The sequence below is a fragment of the Ursus americanus genome, chromosome 17, assembly GCF_024610735.1.
Source record: "Ursus americanus isolate L20-20 chromosome 17, mUrsAme1.1.p, whole genome shotgun sequence".
Classification (NCBI taxonomy): domain Eukaryota; kingdom Metazoa; phylum Chordata; class Mammalia; order Carnivora; family Ursidae; genus Ursus; species Ursus americanus.
Genome location: NC_142143.1, coordinates 32,995,978 through 33,019,683, shown reverse-complemented (window position 1 = coordinate 33,019,683; position 23,706 = coordinate 32,995,978). Strand labels below are relative to the sequence as shown.

The window sequence follows — 23,706 nt, the reverse complement described above, 5'->3', positions numbered from 1 at the left end:
GGCTGTTGTCGTGGTTACGCTTTGTTTGGAGTCTCTGGGCGCTGTCTTCCAACCAAGCCTAGGGATTTAGTCGCAGGTGGGTGAGCAGGGGCCCCTCAAGGCTGGGGTTGGTGGCGCGGGAGGCGAGACAGAGCTATGGGACAGCAGACGGGGCCGGGACCCTCTCTGGCAAGGCCAGGCTTTAGGGCGACCGGTCGGGGTGCCGCGGTCTGAGGGGGTGGCTGCTGGAGTCTGCGGAGCCCTAGGCTCCCTTCGATTTTGGAAATTTTGTAGCTCACCCAAAACTTAGAAACCCACCCTTAGGATCTAGGGGGCTTTAGATAATTACCTGTTTTCCCTCCCTAAATGTTAGTTCCTTTCATCCCTCCCTCCATTCCCCTCTTCCTTTTTTCCCCTCTTTTTTATGATTTATAGTTATCTTTTAAAGATTTCCTTCCCTTGTATTTATAATTGAAAAACTACAGTTGAAAGGAGAGTTCCTTAAGATTTGCCACGTTTGGCAGCTTTAGCCAACTCCAAGCGATTTATTATCAGCTTGAAGAAGTTTACCGTAGTCCATTTACGGTGGAATACATCTAGGGCTGCACTGTCCTACCCTGTAACCACTAGGTGGCTGCTGAAGGCTTGAAATGCAGCTAGTCCAAATTGAAAAGTACTGTAGGTGTAAAATACACATCACAGTTTAAAGAATTAGTATACAAAACAAAAATATAAACCTTTTACATTGATCTTAATAATTAATTATTTTTATATTGACTACATGTCGAAATATTTTGGATATAATAAGTTAAATAAAATATATTATTAAAACTAATTTCACCTGTTACTCGTTACTTTTACTTTTTAAAAAATTGCTACTAGAAAATTTAAAATCACATATGTGCTTGGACATGTGATTGGACAGGGCTGATCTAAAGGGCCAGTTGATGAGCAGAGAAAGACTATTAATGGAAATGACTCTTAACTTTACCCTATTCTTCTGCATTTCTTTCTACATGAAGTTTTGTGTACCTGTGCATTCTGCTTTATAGCTACATTAAAAAAAATATAATTTTCCTACCTAGAAAATCTTTTGAATTGCACTTTAAGTAAGTTTGATAACAGGATAGCATTTTATACTGGTTCTGATTTTGGTTTTGTTTCTCTTCGGAGGAGGAAGATGATGGGTAAAATTGTTTTTAAATGAGCTTTTAGAATTACAAAAGTAGTACACATTCATGATTTTAAAAATCACTCAACATAAAGGTATGAAATGAAAATTAAAAGTTCCCCAATTTCTCCCAGAAAATTTCCGTGTTTAAAAAAAGTATATGTATATGTGTGTATAGTTACTCTGAATATTTTTCTATCCCGTGCTTTTTTTCCAATTATTTCTTCTTAATACCTTTCCATGGGAGCACAGTAAATACACCCATTTTTAAAAGGACTTGTGTAGTATTCCATTCTATGAATCCATCATAATCTATTTAATTTTCCTTAGTATTTAGGATTTTTTAATTAAAATTTTTATTGAGATAATTGTAGATTAACATGTAGTTTTAAGAAATAATGCAGAAATATCCCTTGTACACTGTCCAGTGTCTTCCAATGGTAACATTTTTATTGATACAGTCCTCTAATCTTACTCAGATCTCCTCCATTTTACTTGTAATCGTTATGTGTGTATTATATACAATTTTTATCATCTGAATATGCTCACTTATCTACTACTCCAATCAAATACTGAACAGCTCCAGTGCTACAAGAATCTTTCATGTTGCCCTTTTATTACTACCATAACCACTTCCCACCAACTCCATCCACCCTTGACTCCTGGGAATCACTAATCTGTTCTCCACTTATAAAACTTTGTCATTTTGTCATTTCAAAAATGTTATATAAATGGAATCATGTAATATGTTACCTTTTGGTGTGGGCTTTTTCTCAACATAGTTCTCTAGAGATTCATGGAGATTAGTTGGTATTGTGACTTGTATCAATATCCATTCCTTTTATTGTTGAGTAGTATTACGTGGTATGGATGTAGTAGAATTGGTTAAACCATTCACCTACTGAGGGACATTTTGGTTGTCTCCAGTTTGAGGCTATCATGAATAAAACTGTTGTGAATATTCATGTTCAAGTTTCAGTGTGAACATAAAATTTCATTTTTCTGGGTTAGATGCCCAAGAGTGTAGGCAATACATGGAGATCAGTCCAATTAAACCATTTATATGTGAAAGAAAGGTATGTGATATGTATAACTAGAGGAAAGACAGGCACAAGTTTTGTTTTGTTTTGTTTTTTCAGATGGGAATGACCTGATTGTGTTTATGTAGAGAAGAGAGGCAAGCAGAATAAAAATGTATGGCGAGGCAGTAAACAGAAAAACTAGTGGATGGATCACAGTTCAGTAGGTGAAAAATTGTCAGATTCGGAGAATAGGCAGAAGATTACACTTCATTAGGAAGGGGTGCCTCTCCAAGTAAGATGAATATGAAAAGATTTCAGGAAAAGAAATAAGAAAATGAGGCTGCTTTCATTTTCTTTGTTAACTAGACTATAAACTATGAACACAAGCTACTTGTCTTATTTAATTAATATAGCACCTCGCACTGCTGTTAATGTACCTGGTAGGCCCAAAAAGTTTATTTTGAGATGAGTGAAAGAAGGAAACGGGAAGGGAATAAGTGTCAAGAAGATAGCACTGGAAAAGTCAAGGACTTGAGGAAAGAAAGTTTGGAATAGTTTGGAAAATAAAATAATAGTTGATGAGTAGGGTATTTTTCAAACTTTGTTTTCTTTTTTTCTTTTTTTTTATTTATAATGATTTTTTATTTTATTATGTTAGTCACCATACAGTACATCCCCGGTTTCCAATGTAAGGCTCGATGATTCATTAGTTGTGTATAACACCCAGTGCACCATGCAAACTTTGTTTTCTTAAACCAAGACCCACAGTAAAACAAACAAATTACACATTACACTGCCCCTCATGCACACATGCATACATATATACCCACTTACAATCAAAACAAAAGCTTTTTAAAACAATTTTTATCTTTAACATATATAGTACACTTATAGTTTCTTTTCTGACCTACCCTAATTTTTCCTATCCTATTCCATCATTAAAAATTTATGATGAAGAGCCACTGAATTAATGTCTTGATCCACTAATGGCTTATCTGCTGTTTGAAGACTATTGGCCTAGGGGATCAGAAGGATTGCTGGGCAGATGAAGAGCTTGGCTAAGTTTGGAGCCCATTTCACAGTGGGAAAAGCACTGGTTTTTGATGCAGGATCTCTCAGCTAGGGCCCTGTCCCCATTACTTTTTAGCATAATGACTATACGTAGTTAAGTAAACTTTTCAAACCTTGGTTTTCTTATCAATACAATGAGTATAATGATCTTATACCTGTTAGTTTGCTCTGATGCTTGTCAATCACACAAAGAGTCTTCTAGTGCCTGGCTTGTCACAGATACTCAATACATGGAAGCTGATGGTGGTTGATGATGGTGATGATTATGTGAAGATATACTGTAATGTACTGCTTGATCCATATCCATCACAAGCATTAAAGGTTTAAATAATGTAAATATTGGTCTTATAAGCCACATATTATCCGTTATTACAATATATTATTGGTATTAAAACGTGTGGCTACCTATAGTAAAATTAACAACTATGAGTTAATGAGTAGAAACTAACCATATCTTCTTACCCCATATATAGACTTAGTTGTTCTCTAATGAGTATTCTTTTTTTTTTCTTATGAGTATTCTAATTTCTGAATATTCAAGCTGTTCAGAGATATTTCACCCTCAATTATTCCCATGAGGATGAATTTTACCACGACATTGGTTCAGGAAGCTAAGACAGTCCATTCTATGAGACTTTCCCTTAGAGATTTAAGACAGTATTATTAGAGTTGATCATTTTGTAGTCAAATGTTGAAGAAATAATGAATTGTTGGAGAGAGAAAACAATGTTCTTTAATATATGGTACAACCATAATAAGATACGATAAAAGTATCCTAGATGAAAACGTATTTACATGGAACATGTTGGATTGGTATGACACATTAAACAACCTGTAGTTTTTAGTTGTTTTAGCCTCTTCAATTTTTTTTAAATGGTTCTGTGTTTATTATGAAGGATGATGGAAAATGATGATGATGATGATGATACAAAGCTCAAAGAAGAAATAGAAGCTGAATTGGATAAAATCAGCATTTCTTCATTAGAAAAAGATGATGTTGATAGTGATTCAAAATCAGACACCCTGAGTGATGATAGTGATACAGTAAGTGTTAAATGCTGGGTTTTTAAAAAAGAGCCTTTTGACTGGAGTTAACTTTATAGGAGAAATACTACTTTTCTCAGTGTGTTTTATATAGTTATCTCATTTTTTAACTTTAGGATAGCTTTTAAACATTGTATATTGTTAGATATTTAAATATAAAAAGTACATTGAAGATAGAAGTCACTTATAATTTCACATGTATATATGAGCTTTTTTTGCAGAATTGGTATTATACATAGAATTATTTATTTGTATCTTGCTTTTTTAACTTAAATCATGAGCTTTTTAATGTTATTAGAAATGCATGAAAAGCAAAATATATGTGAAATATTTAGACCTATAGAAATAGTTATTTTTTTGGAAATCAAATATATTATCTTTTCATTTGTGTATTTCCCTCAATATTTATATGCTTAGAAAATTTATTCACAGATTCATTCTTTTACATCAGAATCCTTAAACTAATGGGAATTTATTTTCAAGTATGTTACATAATGTAGATGTAAATAGACATTTTCCTGCACATATTTAGTTAATATTATTAATGTCCCTTAATGAGTAAGCTACCTCTTCTTAATTGATTTGTCTTACCTTTTGTATATATTTAGTTGTTATACATATAATCTATCCAAGGCTCTCTATTCTTTTCCATTATTCTGTTAATTTTTGCCCTATTGTAGTTGTTTATTATTAAGTATCAAACAGGTCAAATTCCTTGTTTTGCTTTTTCTAAATCTTCTCCACTAAGTTTTTTCCCAAAAAACTTCATTTGTTAAATCTCAAAGGATAATTGTACTTTGATTTTAATTAGGATTGTATAATCTATATATTACTTTTAGAAAGTTAAAATTTTTATATTATGTAAAATTCTGAAATTCTTCGTTCGAATATGAAAGGCAACAGAATCATAATCACCTAAAAATGAAAAGCAGATTTTAATCAAACATACTTGTTTGAACTCACATATTTTGCTCAAAGTTTTGGTGTATGAAAACTTTATCAAATTTTTGATACATAATTTTGATAAACAAATTAACAGTTTCTTTCATTTTTTTTTAAATTTTAGGATTTGGATGAATTACCTGAGTCAGTTCTTTATTGTATTAACGTCATAAAGAATAAGAGTAAAACTGTTGAAAAGCTCATTCTTCAGGACTTGGAAGATACTGATGTTTTAAGTAAGTACAGCTTTTTTTTTTTTTTTTTGAAGTACAGGTTTTATCTGTTTGACAGGTAAGTTTTTTGCAGGCTTGAATAATTTATAATTTAGAAAATTATACTGCTTGAAGTTCTTAGCTGTCATTATATACAGGTATGTGCATTTCTCTCTACTAGAATATCTATAATATACTGGATTAACTTAGTCCATTAATCTTTTTTTCCTTACCACTTTCTTTATATGTCCAATAAATACTGGCCACCAACAGTTTGTTTTACCAGTCCTAATTAAAACCAGACACTCTATTACAGTTGATTCTTGAATAACACAGGCTTGAACTGCATGGATCATTTATTAGTGGATTTTTTTACAGTACAGTATTGTAAATGGATTTTCTCTTATTATTTTCTTAATAACATTTTCGTTTGTCTAACTTTCTTTATTGTATGAATACAGTATATAAGACATATAATATATAAAATATGCATTAATAGACAGTTTATGTTATTGGTAAGCCTTCTGGTCTGCAGTAGGCTATTAGTAGGTGTGTTTTAGGGGATCAAAAGGTATATGCAGATTTTTGACTGCATGGGGGGTTGTCACTCATAACCCCCATGTAGTTCAAGGGTCATCTTTACTTTTCATTAAAGAAAAAAAATTAGTTTTTCATTAAAGAAAAAAATTAGTCACAGGAGTATTTTAGAAGTATCAGTTTATAAACATTTTTTTTTGAAAAAAACATAATTTACATCAGAAGCCTAACAATTTTTATTTGCTTCAACTGAGCAAATTTACTTCTTGGAATTATTCTAAGAATAATAGAATGATCAAAGATTTAATTAGAATTAATCATGGCTTGGTTTATAATGAAAAATGGCAACAGCCTAAATGTTCAGCTGGTCTCAGTGTATCCAACAAATACCCACTAAAAAAGATGGCTTAGATAATATTTAATGGCATAAAAATATTCATGATATAGTATTTAAAATTATTATAAAATTCAGTTTTATTTATGCAAATATTAGTATAAATTACAATGTGGATATTCATAGATATTCATTCAACAAATATTACTGTGTGAAATGATCTGTTTCAGCCACTGCGAATGTAACAGAGAACAAAATAGGCAAAGGTCCTGCTTTCTATTCTAATGCTCCAGTGTGGGGAGACAGACTATAAACAAATAAATATGTAATATTTTAATAATGATAACTTCAATGAAGGAAAACATTTAAAATAGGGGATAGAGATTGGAGGTTGCTCTTTTAGATAGCGTAAGTCAAGGAAGACCTTTTTGAGGAGGTGATATTTGAGCAATGACTGAGAAGGAAAGCCATGTGGCTATCTCAGTGAATGAGAAAGTGAGCCACATGGATATCTAGAGAGCCAGTGTTCCAGAAAGAAGGCTCTGTAAATGGCAAGGCACAGATCATGTGGGGGCCAGATCATATAGGGCTCTTGTAAACCATAGTCTGGGCTTTGGATTCTACTCTGTGTATGTGAAGGTTTTTGAGTAAGGAGTGACAATATCTGACACATTTTTGAGGCAATCATTCTGGTAATTGTGTAGAAAAGATAACCCGAGGTAGTAAGAGTCTACTACAAGACTATTGCAATAGTGTGGTTAGAGGGATGCCTGGGTGGCTCAGTCAGTTATGTGTGTGCCTTTGACTCAGGTTGTGATCCCAGGGTCCTAGGATCCAATCTCACATTGGACTCCTCGCTCGTCAGGGAGCCTGCTTCTCCCTCTGCCTGCTGCTCCCACTGCTTGTGCTCGCTCTCTCTCTGATAAATAAATAAATAAATAAATAAATAAATAAATAAATAAATAAATAAATAAAATCTTTAAAAAAATAGCATGGTTAGAGATGAGAGTGGTTGGAGTAGAAATGATGAAAAATATCCATATTCTAGAAACCATTTTTAAGGTAAAAAGAACCAAAAGTATTTATTGATGGATTGAAATGAGAGAAGGAGAGGAAATTGACTCCAAGATACTTGTCCTGAGCACCTGTGTGAGTGGATTTGTAAAGACTTACTCTATGAAGATGCTTCAAATTTTGGCAGCGATTATCTGTAGTTGAGTTATAGGGAATATTAATGGCTTGTTTATGTATATTGACTAAAGTTTATACAATGAAAATATTATAAATATATTGGCAATTATATAGCCTAATTAAGAAAAAAAGGAAACACAATTTATAGAAAATTAGTTACATGAAAGGTTATGTAACTCTATAGCAGTGGTTTAGAAAAATCATGAGACCTCATGTATAGTTGTGATCAAATAAGTTTGATAGTCTCAATGAATACAATATTTTTTCAAGAGAATTCAAATTATCAAAATTGCTTGAAAAAAGCGGAAAACATTATTAAATCAATAATCTGGCGAGAAAGTGGAAAAAGTTTCCTTCTCAAATGTCATTAGAAATTGGTATGATTAAAAAAGAAAAAAAAAGAAATGAGTATGGTTTTACAGTTGACTTCTTACAATCCATCAAGGATAAACAAATCTGCAGATTATATAATATTTTATTTATAAAAAGTTGCATATTTCAAACACAAAGCATAACACACACACATATATACATGCACACGCACACACACACAAGAAACCAGAGGCTAATTTCACTTATAAATATAGATATATTAGGGCTCTCAGTTATAGACAGAAGCTATTTGAGCTGCTTTAAGCAGAAAGGTTTTGGGGGTGTTTATGTCTTTGTTTTTATGGGTAGAGGTTAGACGTTTTGGTTATTTATTGCTGCAAAGCAAACCAAGTGGTTTAAAATAACAATATGCTATCATCTCTTACGGTTCTGTGAGTTGACTGAGCTTAGCTAGGCAATTCTTGCTTGGATTTCTGTATGCATTCACAGTTAGACGTTGAACAGGGACACAGTCATCTGAAGTTTTTAGTGGATTGGAATATTCCAAAGATGGTTCACTGAAATGCTTGTCGATGGATGCTAATTGTTGGGCGGGAGTTCTACTGCGGCACCTGGGTGGTCAGCTGGAGGCATCTACCTGTGGTATCTCTCTATGGCTTGCGTGGCACCTGGATTCTTAGGAGTTCCACAAACAAAATCCCAGTAGACTAATGAGGAACCTTGTAAGGCTTCTCATGATCTAGTTTCATAAGTCAAGCAACATCATTTCTGTAACATCCTGGTGGTTACACAGGGTCAGCCCAGGTTCTGTGTGGAAGGGAACTAAACAGTGTATGCATGCCAGGAAGTGTGGAAAAGACATCTTTGGAGATGAGCTATTCCAATGAATAACAGAATTGTTAATAGAACTGAAGAAATTCACTCTAGTCTGAACATCCAAAGTGTAAAAAATATACACACACACATACATTGTTAAACTGGGTTGCAGAAAGAGCTGCTGTCTGATATAATTAAGATATTTGGAGAGATTAATCTTCTACTACACACTCCTATCGCCAACCCAAAGCTCCCTCTATCATAATATGGGCCCGAAAAACGAAAATATTGCTCCCTGTCTCTCTTCACACATAATATTTTTATGGAAATAAAGACTTAAGCAAATATATCAATTGGCAGAACCTAAATCACCCTCAGAAACCTAGCTTCAAAGGAACCTCGAGGGTGTTATTTTTGCTTTGTCAGCCCCTCACATGGAAAGCAGGCTGGTGAGGCTGTGAATAGGTGTTGAAGAAGAAAATCTGTAATGTCTGACAAAATAGGGGTGAGTAGTTAGTTAACCAGCAAAACAGTCATCTGTGAGCAATAGTTTACTGTTAATGAAGATTACCATGATAGAACACATCAGCACAGATGATAAAAGGACAATAAAATTCAACTAAAACTTATAAAATCAGAAATGAAAGCTCACTTCATTCACATTAGTAATTATAATCTTTTAAACTAATACTTTATTGTTGAAGTGTGTTTAGTATCTTGTGCAAGGTTATATATTGTTTGTGGCAGTAGAATTAAACCTTTATTGATTTCTAATCAAGGTGTCACTGCAGTATCAAACACAGCATTATACTGTGTACATGGAAAATAAACTTCAGTCTACAATACAAGAGGTGATCAAGAGAGTGCTTTATGAATTTGTTACTTTTATTTTTAGAACAAAGATTACAAATTTCCTCTGTTCTTTATTTTTCATTATTTTACTGTTGTTTTGAGTCACTGATGAAGAATATACTATGATAGAATTTGAGATTAAAGGATAATGAAAGGGTTTGAGATTTTAACGTGCTTTTTTCCCTGCTGTAATATTTAAAGCTATAATTATTTTTGTCTTTCTCTAGACTATAGTTATGGAGTGGTTCCTAATAATCACATGCATTTAAGGATAGCATTTTCAACTGAACATAAAGAAAATTCGGAGCAGTTAAGAAAGGTATATAATCAATATTTGACTGAAAGTACTCAATATTACAGTTAGAAATTTACCTTTCCCTCTTATGAAGGATGATAGTTCACTGATTTAAAGTTCAGTGGTAGGGGCACCAAGGTGGCACAGTCTGTTAAGTCCGACTCTTAGTGACTCTTGGTTTTGGCCTAGGTCATGATCTCAGGGTTGTAGGATTGAGCCCACAGAGTCTGTTTAAGATTCTTTCTCCCTCTCCTTTTGCCCTTCCCCACAGCATGTGCACTCTCTCTTAAATAAATATGTCTTAAAAAAAAGATAACGTCCACCGATTAAAACTTGAAAATTTAATTATTTTTAATCAAATTGTTTTTGGCTTTATGTTTTCCTGTGGCATATAATATACAACAATTCACATTTCACTTTTAAAAATATTAGAAATAGTGATTCGAATCATCAGTTCTTGGGCATTTAAAATGCATGTAGATAGAACAGTAAAACTATACTGTGTGGTATTTTTTCCCTAAAAACTCCAAGGAAAACAATGAATATAATGTTTATTACCTTGCTTAGGAATGTACTATGTTCCAACAGAGACTTTAAATATCCTGTGGAAATTTTCAATGTAGAATATCTTATGTTAGTTTTTTAAAAGAATATAACATATAAACATTCCTAAAGAAATAAGAATAAGGGAGAGCCTAGCAATTTTGGTTAAAACCTCCAGATTTATGTTTGAGAAATTTCTTCTACGGGTTCAGCATCCTGGACATATTTTACTTCTTATTTTACCTATCTATAGTTTTACCTAACTCTATTCTGACCCCTAAGATGTTTAACATAATTTAAAAATTGCTAATATATATGTCTCTTACTCTCTTTCTTGGTAACAAACTTGAAATATTAATTTTGAATTATAATACTGCTACTTCATTGAAATAGATATGCTGTATCTTTCCAACTAGAATATGGTAGAAGTCTAATTATGGGAAAGTATTCATCAACATTATGACTTTTGCATAATTTGGTTAAAGTAAAGAATAGTTCTGTTTTTTAAACATGCTGAATGTGTTAGCCATTTATATATGCGAGCAATCACTGTAGTTAAGAAATGTGGAAATGTAGTAGGAAGAGAGCAAACATTAGTAGAAACACTTCGAAATGATTTTCAAGCAATTTTTTTGTTTTCATTTGAGTATAGTTGACACACAATGTTACATTAGCTTCAAGTATACAACTTAGTAATAAAACATCTCTACACATCATGCTATGCTCACCACAAGTTTAGCTACCATCTGTCACCATACAAAGCTATTACAATATCATTGACTGTGTTCCTAATGCTGTACCTTTTATTCCCATGACTTATTCGTTCCACAGATTTTCAAGCAGTTTATTTGAATATTGTGGAGAAATATGAGAGTGATAAGAATTCTGAAAAACAAGGAGGCTAAAATGCAGTCTGCTTGCATGGGAATAACATTTTTAGTGTGCTATAGGGCTGTATTTGAGAGAGATTGAAAGTAAATAAAGTTCTAAATATGTGTATATAAAGCTTGATATATTATTAAAATGATGGCTTTACTCTTTAATTATTGGTACTCTTTTAACCTCTTAGATGTTATCTGAAATAGAAAAAGAAGAATTTCTGAGGAATAAAGCCCATTGTGGCAGTCCTGATTCTATCCCGGAGCCTGGTCCTCATGATTTGCCTGTGGATGAACATGTTTTGCCAGGTGTGCTAAACTGCTCAATAATATTTTTGATAATTTTTATGTGATTGACCATAGTTCTCTGAAAAAAATTTAGACTGTTTTCTTTTGACATTTAGAAAAATACAATCATGATATTTGGAAATTATTATGCCTTTGCTATACTTACTTAATTTCGAATTTTCATAGTTTTTTATGCCTCCTATATTAACTTGGTTTAAATATATTTACATTTTTCCATATATATCGGACTGATAGATATACCCAGCCTTGGATTTTTTTTTTTAGATTTATTTATTTTTGAGAGAGAGAGAAAAAGAGAGAGATAGTGAGCAAGGGGAGAGGCGGAAGGAGAGGGAAAGAAGCAGACACCCTGCTTAGTGGAGAGCCTACCACAGGGCTTGATCCTAGGACCCCGAGGCCATGACATGAGCCAAAATCAAGTTGGAAGCTGAACCAACTGAGCCACCCAGACATCCCCAGCCTTGAATTTTTAAGTATCCTTTAACCATATGTGTTCCTTTAACTACAGCACATACACACACACACACACACACACACACACACACACGTTTTTGTTTGGTGGTATAGTTAAGGCAAGTTATGTGATTTGATTTCTTTTTTGACTGAAGTGGGACTTCTTTGTATATGACTGCAATAGGATTTTTATGTATGTTCAAGAATGTATTTTTTGCATATTACCACTTTTACTTTGGTAATACATTGACCTTATTTCTTCATTTCAAAATTACTTTCATACTCTACATTAAGTCAGTTTTGACAGGCTTGATTTTGAGAATAATAATATTTCTCTTCATGAATACAGATGATGTTGATATAAATTTTGGATACTGTGAAGTGGAAGAAAGATGTAGACAGTCTTTTGAGGCTTGGCAAGACAAACAGAAAGAACTGGAAGGCCAGGAGAAAGAAACTCTCAAAGCTCAAAGGGATAGAGAAGAAAAGCAATTTCAAGAAGAAGAAGAAAAGAGACGTTGCTGGATGAAACAATTTGAAGTTGAAAAGAAGAAATTAGAGAATATTCAGAAGGTAAAGGGTTTTTAAAATTTTTTTGTTTTTGTTTTTCATATAATTTTTCTTTTATTAATTTTTAATTTAAATCCACTTTAATTAACATACACTGTATTATTAGTTTCAGAGGTAGAATTCAGTGATTCATCAGTTACATATAACACCCAGTGCTCATTACTTCAAGTGCCCTCCTTAATGCCCATCACCAATTCCTCCATCCCCCCCACGTACCCTCTAGCAACCCTCAATTTGTTTCCTGTAGTTAAGAGTCTCTTATGGTTTGCCTCCCTCTCTGTTTTAATCTTATTTTATTTTTCCTTCCCTTCCCCTGTGTTCATCTGTTTTGTTTCTTAAATTCTGCATATAAGTGAAATCATATGGTATTTGTGTTTCTCTGACTTATTTCGCTTAGTATAATATCCTCTAGTTTCATCTGCATTGTTGCAAATGGCAAGATTTCATTCTTTTTGAAGGTTGAGTAATATTCCATTATATATATATACATATATATTCCATATATATACATATATATATTCCATATATATACATATATATTCCATATATATACATATATATTCCATATATATACATATATATATATTCCATATATATATACATATATATATTCCATATATATATACAAAAAAATGTATAAAAAGAGCCCAGATATCCATTGACTTTTTCATACCCTTCTAGTCATACAAGAAGGCAACAGAATTTTCCTGATCATGAAATGCCCTTGCTATGTGGTCTAATGTATAGCAATTACATAAAACATACTTGGTTATAGCGGTTCACCCATGTAGATAATGGTATGTGCCTTGCTCCCGTAATTGAGCTAATTCCTGAGACTAGAAATTTTTTGGTGTGAAGGAGTTTTGTGTTGTTTTTGTTTCTGTTTCCTTCTAACCCTACCCCAGGAAGTCCATACCTTTAGGTCATGGTAGTGGTATATTGAGAAACTGGTGGATTTTTAGGACCCTACTTTATGGTCATCAGGATTGTTAGAATGTGTAGATAACAAGCGGGACTGACTTCTCTGTCTCACATTACTAAAATTGACCTACATATTACCCACATTTACTAGTTTTGAGAGTCACATATAGAGAACATTGACATGTGGTCACTTAGGTAGTTCAGTGGATTCTAGCTCTCATGTTGAGTACATGGCATTTCCTGATTGTATAGAAAATAAATCAATTAAAAGCAATTATACTGTAGACCCTGTTTGGCTGTGGCTTTTTCTAGTAATCTGAACTATGGATTCTTAGCTTTCCTTTTGTTATATTTTCCTTTCCACAGACCAGATAATTGGTCATTTCCAAAAGTCAGAAGCTTTATTCCAGGATAGGATTTAATATAATTTAGATTATTGGAGTAGTGTTTGTTGTCTTATGCTGAAATTCATCATTGCTATAGATTGTTAGTGCTGTTTTCAGATTTAGAAAACATCTGACTTTTAAATTCTGTTCACTCAAATTGCCATTTTTAATTGTTTTAAAAAAAAATTTATTGACTACTGCAATGCCAAAGCATTGTTGTGTGCTTCAATGACGCAAAAGAGATCTGACATCCGGGCCCCATCTTCAAAGAATTCTAACTAGTTTCTGAAAGTAATTTGTGCTTTATCATAAAATTATAGTTTAAAATATTTTAATGAATTCCTGAATATATACTTTGTTATGTCTTGGGGCTTAAAACTTGTCCAATGGGACCATGCCATAATTTTATAATTATGCATTGTAAATATGTAATTTACTTACTTTCAGTAGTTCTTTTCTGTGTCCTTTGTTGTTGGGGGAATGAAATATGAAGCTATTGTACATTTCTTTCCTTAAGAGATCTACCCAACTTCTCCCTCCTCATTATTGGCAAGTGATCACATTACATTTTTGCATCAATTAAGAACTCCCTCTTCCTAATCCTCTATCTGGTTTGCACTAACCTTTGTATTCACCCTACCTTTTTTTCTTGTCTTTGCTCCACACTCAGTAGGAAAGGTTTCTTCTACTAAAGGTTAGCTTTCCCTGCTCTGTTCTATATTCCATTATTTTTCAGTTTACCCCTGCTTTTTTATTTGTTTGGTTTACCTTGTATGCTGAAACACCCCTATCAACTTCCTCCTTTCTTATTTTTTATAAGCATGTTCAGTTTTTTCCCATCCTAGAAACAAAACAAAAGAAAAATCATGAGGTCACATTTCTTGATATGCTCACTTTAGCTTCTCTATAGCTCTCCTTATCATAGTAAGGCTTCTTAAAGAATAGTTAGTTTTGCTCTATTTATGTCCTAGTCTCTCATTGAATCCTAAACTTACGAGGTATATATCACCACCACCCCACTAAATGAAACTGCTCTCAACAAAATAACCAATGACTTCTAAGTTTCCATATTCACAGTTTCTTTTTAAGTTCTTATATTGGCCTCTGTAGCATTTTATGCCAGTAAAAATTTGATTGTTGACCATTTCTCTCTTCCTTGACTTCTGTGGGATCACAACTCCTTGATTCTCTTCTTACATGTTTGGCAATTCCTCCTTCATATCCATGTTAGCCTTCTCTGTCTCTGTCTCTCTTGAATACAGTACTACCAAGGATTTCTTCCTCTGTCCTTTTTTTTTCTCATATACTTTCTCTCTTGATAATGTCATTCATAGCTGACAGAAACATATCTATATTTATAACAAAAGAGAAAAATGAGCTATGTAACTCTCCTACAGATACTTTGCACTCAGAACTTAATGTGTCTAGAACTGAAGGCACTGTCTTCCTGAGTCGTGCTTCTCCTCTGGTATTCATCATTTTGATGAGCTACGCTATCATCATAGTCTAAGCTAGAAAGGTGAGGACCATCTTTGGCTCTTCCTTCTTTTTATTATCCTCTTCCCTCAGATAGTTATATTATCCACCCTCTCATCCACCCACCTATCTGCTGTTACTCTGTAGTTCAGGGTGTCCTAATGTCCAGCTTGGCGTATTCACTAAACTCTCTAACTGATCTTTCTACTTTTGGTTTTGTATTCCACAAACCCATTCACCATAGTGCTGCCAGAAGGATTTTTTTAAAACATTATTTCTCTGCTTGATTCTCATTGTATAAGATTATGTCCAAAGAAATATTCACACTTCTTTTATTTCCAGGTACTTGGCAGTTTGTAGCAATTTCATGTTTACGTTGTCTTTGTATCTGTTCTCACTCCCACCACCATATCTACAGAAGGCTCTCCTTGATTCTTACATATATTTCTCTAATAACTACCTTATTGATCTTTTTAGTGAATCCTTGGCTTTCTGTCTTTAACTCTAATGTAACCTTTTAATTTTCCTAAAAATGGAGTTACATTTTCCTAGTTGAAAAACATTTAATAAATGCCTTCAAGTAAAATCTTCTACATGAGACTTGTCATGCATGATCTTCTAGTTATAGCACCTATTTCTACTGTGATCCTTTATAGTCTTCTCTTGTGATAAATTTATTCTGCTAAATTGAGATAATATGTGATCTTAGATAGTGTTCCCATATTAAAAGTAAAATTTTAGGGGCGCCTGGGTGGCACAGAGGTTGAGCGTCTGCCTTCGGCTCAGGGCGTGATCCCGGCGATCTGGGATCGAGCCCCACATCAGGCTCTTCTGCTATGAGCCTGCTTCTTCCTCTCCCACTCCCCCTGCTTGTGTTCCCTCTCTCGCTGGCTGTCTCTATCTCTGTCGAATAAATAAATAAAATCTTTAAAAAAAAATAAAAATAAAAAAATAAAGGTAAAATTTTAGAGGAAGGGATTATACTTTACTGATCTTGTTTATTCTGCAGAGCCTTAACACAATAGATGATAATCAAGAAAATCATTATCCACTGAACTCATAGATTATGTGAATTAAATGGGATGGTGTGGAGAGAAAAAATTGTAATGTAAAACTCATCTTGCAAACATTATTATTTGTAATTTTTGCATTGCCCAGCAGCAATATAACAATATAACAACATACCTAGCCAATACATTTTATTATTTATTATTTATTTATTGTTATTTATTATTTTATTTTGTGTATGTTTATTAACATACTCAAATAAATAAAACACTTTCCCAGGTTGCTAACATCTTAATGTGCTCAAAATGGGAATCCTAGATATCATTTATGTGATACTTTAGGTTGAGATTAAAGTTGTCATCCCCATGCTGATAACAGAGTATCAGTGGGTGAGTTGTTATCTGTAACTATTATTTACAAACATAGGTTGGGAGATTGAATATAATGAACATATTTTTTTGACATTTGAACATAATATCTCAATATTACCATATGTTCAGCAAGAACAGGACAAGATGAATGATGAACTCCATAAAGAAGAGAAAATGTGGAAAGAGAAATTTAAACAGCATGAGGTATCTGTTTCTTGTTTTTAATCATCACAATAATAATTCTTCATTTGAAATAAATTATTTTACTTGAAATGAACATTTTAAAATAATATTGGCTACCTGCTGTAGGATTTAATTTACTAAAGCTTTAAATATTCATTAATCATCAGAAATTCTCCTTGAAATATAATGTCCTAAAAATTAAAATAAACTGGTTTAGTGAGTGAACATGTCTATATAAAATTAGAATTCTACAGTTTTTTAAGGTTTGAGGAAACATACTATTATATATATTTCATTATGATTGAAGATGCTTATGAAAATCACACCTGGGAATATAATAGTATAACGATTGAAATTCAAGACGAGGGAGAAGTTGTAAAAGCCACTGGAGCAGAAAGGCACATTACCTAAAAAGGAGGAACAGTAAACTAACAGCTGACTTCTTAAGTGAAATGATGGAAGAAGGTAGAATAAAACAATTTAAATTTAAGTGTTAATGGTTTCTTTGATCATTAGTGTTCTTTGAATCCTGAGTCATCACCTGATTTCTAGACTCAGTTTTCATTTCTTGTATGCCTAAATATTTGTTGAAAACGTTTTTGGGTGGCAAATTTTCTCAGTCTTTGCACACTTGAAAATATTTTTATTTTGCTTTAACAACCGAACGACTAGTTTCCTAGAGGATAGAATCCAGATTTATTACAATTTGGTTTTAACAAATTAAAGACATAACTCCAGTGCATATTTATATATACAATTTTTATGTTTCATTTGCCTGTTTTATTTTTTTTAATGTTTTTTATTATATTATGTTAGTCACCATACAGTACATCCCTGGTTTCTGATGTAAAGTTCGATGATTCATTAGTTGCGTATAACACCCAGTGCACCATGCAATACGTGCCCTCCTTACTACTCATCACCAGCCTATCCCATTCCCCCACCCCCCTCCCCTCTGAAGCCCTCAGTTTGTCTTCCGGAGTCCATTGTCTCTCATGCTTCATTCCCCCTTCTGATTACCCCCCCCTTTCTTTATCCCTTTCTTCCCCTACTGATCTTCCTAGTTCTTATGTTCCATAGATGAGAGAAATCATATGATAATTGTCTTTCTCTGCTTGACTTATTTCACTTAGCATTATCTCCTCCAGTGCGGTCCATGTTGCAGCAAATGTTGAGAACTCGTTCTTTCTGATAGCTGAGTAATATTCCATTGTATATATGGACCACAACTTCTTAATCCATTCATCTGTTGAAGGGCATCTCGGTTCCTTCTATAATTTAGCTATTATGGACAATGCTGCTATGAACATTGGGGTGCATATGGCCCTTCACTTCACTATGTCTGTATCTTTGGGGTAAATACCCAGTAGTGCAATGGCTGAGTCATAAGGTAGCTCAATTTTTAACTTTTTAAGGGACCTCCACACTGTTTTCCAGAGTGGCTGTACCAACTTGCATTCCCACCAACAATGTAGGAGGGATCCCCTTTCTCCACATCCTCTCCAGCAATTGTTGTTTCTTGCCTTGTCAATTTTTGCCATTCTAACTGGCATAAGGTGGTATCTTAGTGTGGTTTTGATTTGAATTTCCCTGATGGCTAATGATTTTGAACATTTTTTCATGTGTCTGTTAGCCATTTGTATGTCATCATTGGAAAAGTATCTGTTCATATCTTCTGCCCATTTTATGATTTGTTTATTTGTTTCTCACGTATTGAGTTTGAGAAGTTCTTTGTAGATCTTGGATACCAGTCTTTTATCTGTAGCATCATTTGCAAATATATTCTCCCATTCCGTGGGCTGCCTCTTAGTTTTTTTGACTGTTTCCTTCGCTGTGCAGAAGCTTTTTATTTTGATGAAGTCCCACAAGTTCATTTTATCTTTCGTTTCTCTTGCCTTTGGAGATGTGTCATGAAAAAGGTTGCTTTGGCCAATGTCGTAGAGGTTGCTGCCTATGTTCTCCTATAGGATTTTGATGGATTCCTGTCTCACATCGAGGTCTTTAGTCCATTTGGAGTTTATCTTTGTGTATGGTGTGAGAGAGTGGTCAAGTTTCATTCTTTTGCATGTAGCTGTCCAATTTTCCCAGCACCATTTATTGAAGAGACTGTCTTTTTTCCACCAGATGTTTTTTCCTGCTTTATCAAAGATTAGTTGCCCAAAGAGCTGAGGGTCCATTTCTGGGTTCTCTATTCTGTTCCATTGGTCTATGTGTCTGTTTTTGTGCCAGTACCATGCTGTCTTTGTGATCACAGCTTTGTAGTACAGCTCGAAATCCGGCATTGTGATGCCCCCAGCTTTGTTTTTCCTATTTACATATTTTTGCCTGTTATCATTGTAAATTTGATACTCATTCCTTACATTCTTTTGAAGTCTTAGGATTTTTTACTTTTTACATCCATCCACACATATTTACTGATTTCTTATTTCGTGCCAGGTACTTCTGAGTGTTCAAGGTACAGCAGTGGATAGAATGGAAAATGCTGCCTTCATGGAGCTTAATTCCTTAGGGTTCTGAAAAATTGCTAGCATCCATGTGAGTGTGTCTATGTGTATGCATGAAAAGTTAACTCCACTCTTTATCTTATGACCTTTTTTGGTTTAGAAAACATTTTTCTTTTCTTTTCTTTTCTTTTTTAAGTTTTATTTATTTTAGAAAGAGAGAGTGCCGGGGGGGAGGGCAGAGGGAGAGAGAGAATCCTGAAGCCGACTCCCCACTGAGTGCAGAGCCAACACAGGGCTCAATCCCAGGATCCTGAGATCATGACCTGAGCCTAAATCAAGAGTCAGACCATGAACCTACTGAGCCACCCAGGTGCCCCTGAAAACATTTTTCTATTATTTTCTTCTCTTCAGTTTTTCTCAGGTCTTTAGCTGTAACTCCTCCTTGTTATATTAGAATTTCTGTGTTGATCCCCTTTACACATGAACGTCTCTGTCATAAATTTCATGTCTTTTTATTTTGTATGTTGTTTCAGGAAAATGTCTAATTTGGAAGTTTTTATTTAGCCAACACCTATTTAAGCCATTCTATTTTGATTTTTTGTTTGAGTGAGTCATATTTTTTTTATTTGAGCACTTGCATTATGTGACTAGGCTAGTTCTTCATATTGCTTATATGTACGTTCTACCTTGCCTTCCTGGTATCATAAATCGCACCCAATAATCCCCTGCTTCTGTAGTCTCTGTGCTAGGTCTGGGAGTCTCCTTTATCAGACCTCCCATCTCAGAAAGTTTGAAGTGCTCTTCTCCTACACAAATTTTGGCCTGTGGTTTCTCTTGCTTTTTCTCTGTGTCATTCTGATTTCGTATGCTTTCTATCTTCAGGGAGTTCCTCAATTTGTATCTGGGTGTCTTAGTTTAGCTCTAATATTAGAATATCAACCTCCTACCATGATCAAAACTCCCAAATATTTTAAAAGATTAATACCCTTTAAAACAAATGGCTTTAGTTCTTCTAAGTGAATTTTATAGGAACTTCATTATGATTTCCATTTTACTATGTGTTTTCAGCCTATATTTTAGATGATATTTTAATAACATCTTCAGTTTATGCTGACTACTATTTATCTTACCTCACTTTAGGAGTTTATTAAAAACTTGAATTTACAAATGGAAGAAGAAAGAACAAGATTTAAAGATCTACAAGAAAAAGAAAAAATACGTTTGTTAAAACTGCAGCATAATGCAGCTGTAACAATTCAAGCTAAATATAAAGCATTTGTGGCATACCAAAAATATGGCCCTATCATAAAAGAACAAGTAGAAAGTAAGAAAAGGAAAGCACAAGAGTGGAAAGAAAAGGAAGCAAAAATACGACAGATGGAAGAAGAAAAACGAAAAAGATTGGAGGAGGAACAAAAGATAGAAGAAGAGATAAAAAAGCAGAAGCAGGAGGAAAGGAGGAGGAGAGAAAAAGAATATGAAGAAAAAAAGAACATCATGAGAAGAGAAAAAGAGCAACTACTAAAAAAGGAAAAATTAAGATTAAGAGAAGATGCAAGCAAACAGCTAATAATAAGTAGAGCATTAAAGAAAGGTGAATATAATATCAAACATTTAGCTGTTGAAGATACATCAAAAAATAAGGATGATATAGCCAAAAAGGTAAGGGATGAAAAGTCAAAGAAATGGGAAGATGTTCCCCTCTGGCTACCTGAAAAGTCAAATAAGACAGAAAAGGTGGGTAGACAGCTTATATTAAAGGAATCAGTGCAAGTGCAATCAAAAGATCCTATTACAAACCAGGCAATTTTGGCAGAATTTGAAGTAAAAAATGAAAACCTGGCAAAACAACAATGTTTTGAAAAAACTGTCAAGGAGGAAAGAAATTGTGAAAATGTAGACAAAAAAACTGAATTGGATAACCCAGATCTGAAAGAAAATGTGAAAGAACAGTTTCAGCTGCAAGAATTAAAGCCTCAAATACAAAAAGGGAAAAATGTGAAACCTGCCATAAATGAGAATATGAGACAAGACACCCAAATAACAATATTAGGATATAATCAAGAAATTAACAGGGTAAAAAACAATGAAGCGCAGAAAATAATTAAAGATACTCAACAGAATAAGATACAAAAAGTAGAAAAAGAAGAGCTATCACAACAGAATGGAACATTATATGAAGAGAACAACATTTCAGTGATTTCAATGAAGCAACAACCACTAAAATTAGAAAATCCTGAAGTTATAGGGGAAAATATAATACTACAAGAAAAAGAAATTGATTTAAAATCCAAAGAAACTGAGGAGCTCCCAAAAGTCAATACTCTGAATAGTGATGTGATTTTTAACTACAGTGATTCCATGATAAATATAGAAGGCAAAATAAATAAGCAAGATTATATTTTCAGTAAAAATGCTCTTTGTAAAGACTTGGGTAGCTATAATGCAAAAAACTCCTTAGTTTCTAAAGAAGTAAACTCTCTTAAGTCTCAACTTAAAGAAAACCCAGATGAATGTGATGAAAATGGAGCTGAATGTGAAAGTATTGTGACCTGTCCTTTACCAAAGCCAACACTTCTAACTTCTATTGAAGAAAAGAGGCTGGCTTGGATAAAATCATTTAAACCATGGTTTGAAATTTTCAAGCAAAATCAACAAAAGGAAATTGTTAAGATGAAGAGACCTGTAAAATGCCCAGCCAACGTGATGCCCCCTTTGAATATACCAGAAATTCTTCAACGTGGCCCTTGGAATACTTTACAGCAGGTATTTTATAACTTTATAATACTTTCTCATATTTAATTACAATTGATTCTCTAAGATGTTACTTTAAAAATATCAGAAGACATATTTTGTATCCAAGAATTTTGTCTCTTAGCTCGTGGAATTGCTAATGAAATATTGCCCCATTTGAGAGGGGATGTATTTAAAAGATCTTCTTGATTAAAATTATTTAAGGCACCTTCTCCTTCAGTGCAGCACTACAAAAAGCTATGATTTATATCTTGAAGCCATGTTCAAGAGTTCTGTAGCCATTATTAAGCTTCTAAGAGTGGAGGCATCTGGAAATTTAGTGTTGAATTAGAGTAGGAAATTCCTAAGTTGACGTTCAGTTAGTTTGCTATATTCTTGGGCACAACACCACCTACTGGCTCCTTTTGGAATGAAGTGGATTTCTCTGTACCTGACAATGGCTGTGAAAGAAGGGCTTACAATAGAAGACTCTAGAATTTCTGTGTGGAAACATATTTAGTCATATGGTATATAAACACTGTGCATATATGCCTGAAATTTAAATAATCATCACCAGCTGCTATGAATTTTCTAAGACCATATTTTCAACCAAAATTAAGACAAAAACTAACAGGAACCTGGGTGGCTCAGTCGGTTAAGTGTCTGCCTTAGGCTCAGGTCGTGATCCCAGGGTCCTGGGAGAAGACCCACACTGGGCTCCCTGCTCAAAAGGGAATCTGCTTGTCCCTCTCCCTCTGTCACTCCCCCCACTCATATGCATGCTCTCTCTCTCTCAAATAAATAAATAAAATATAAAAAAAAAGACAGACACTAACAAATGTGTAGAAAAACAGGAAAGAATATTTCAACTAGTACAATACTAGAAAGGACTTACGATTAAAATGCATGTATCTGGCTAAAGCCTGAAACTGAAATGTATTCAATAAGATGTATTTAGTTTTTTGATATAGATAGATGCCTAGGAAAAGAAACATTCATGTTAATATACATGAATTTTAAAATTTATTTGTTCAGCAAATATTTATCTGTCCAATATGATTTTTTTAAAGATTTTATTTATTTATTTGACAGAGAGAGAGATAGCCAGCGAGAGGGAACATAAGCAGGGGGAGTGGGAGAAGAAGCAGCAGGCTCCCAGTAGGGAGCCTGATGTGGGGCTCTATCCCAGGACCCTGGGATCATGCCCTGAGCCAAAGGCAGACGCTTAACGACTGAGCCACCCAGGCGCCCCTGTCCAATATGACTGATCAATATTTATTGTTGGACTAAAGGGACAGAAAGAAACCCCAGTCATTGACATTATGGTGCTGACTTTGGTGTACGAAAAGGCTTTAAACAAACAAATATACCAATAAATATATTACTACAGATTTTGATAATTGCCATAAATAAGATTTCAAGGTATTCTTTAAAAGGACAATAAGATAGTGGGCTTTAAAGAGATCTCTTGGATGTGAAAAAGCAGTACAAAAAACAAGAACTACTTTGAAGTTCCTCTATTTCCTAGGCGATGTATTTTCATCTCCATCAGATGTGTAGAGCTACATATAGAATCGCTCATTAGCTCTTCTGTTATTTTCTTTGGCTACGTTATCTCTGGAATCATTCTTT

General features: G+C 33.8%; 1 protein-coding gene across 2 annotated transcripts in view; it reads left to right on the top strand.

Moving 5' to 3' along the window:
• Positions 1-23,706, top strand: part of LRRIQ1 (leucine rich repeats and IQ motif containing 1) — a 195,245-nt gene continuing 171,539 nt past the window's right edge. Inside the window, exons 1-8 of one of the 2 annotated variants that reach the window (XM_045779594.2) lie at positions 1-76; positions 4,140-4,287; positions 5,354-5,465; positions 9,732-9,823; positions 11,412-11,529; positions 12,332-12,555; positions 16,844-16,918; positions 20,482-22,107. In XM_045779594.2, coding sequence (XP_045635550.2) covers positions 4,141-4,287; positions 5,354-5,465; positions 9,732-9,823; positions 11,412-11,529; positions 12,332-12,555; positions 16,844-16,918; positions 20,482-22,107 — 2,394 coding nt within the window. In that variant the 5' untranslated portion in view covers positions 1-76; position 4,140. The remainder of the gene's footprint in view (positions 77-4,139; positions 4,288-5,353; positions 5,466-9,731; positions 9,824-11,411; positions 11,530-12,331; positions 12,556-16,843; positions 16,919-20,481; positions 22,108-23,706) is intronic. The other variant, XM_087868886.1, reaches the window with a different exon arrangement.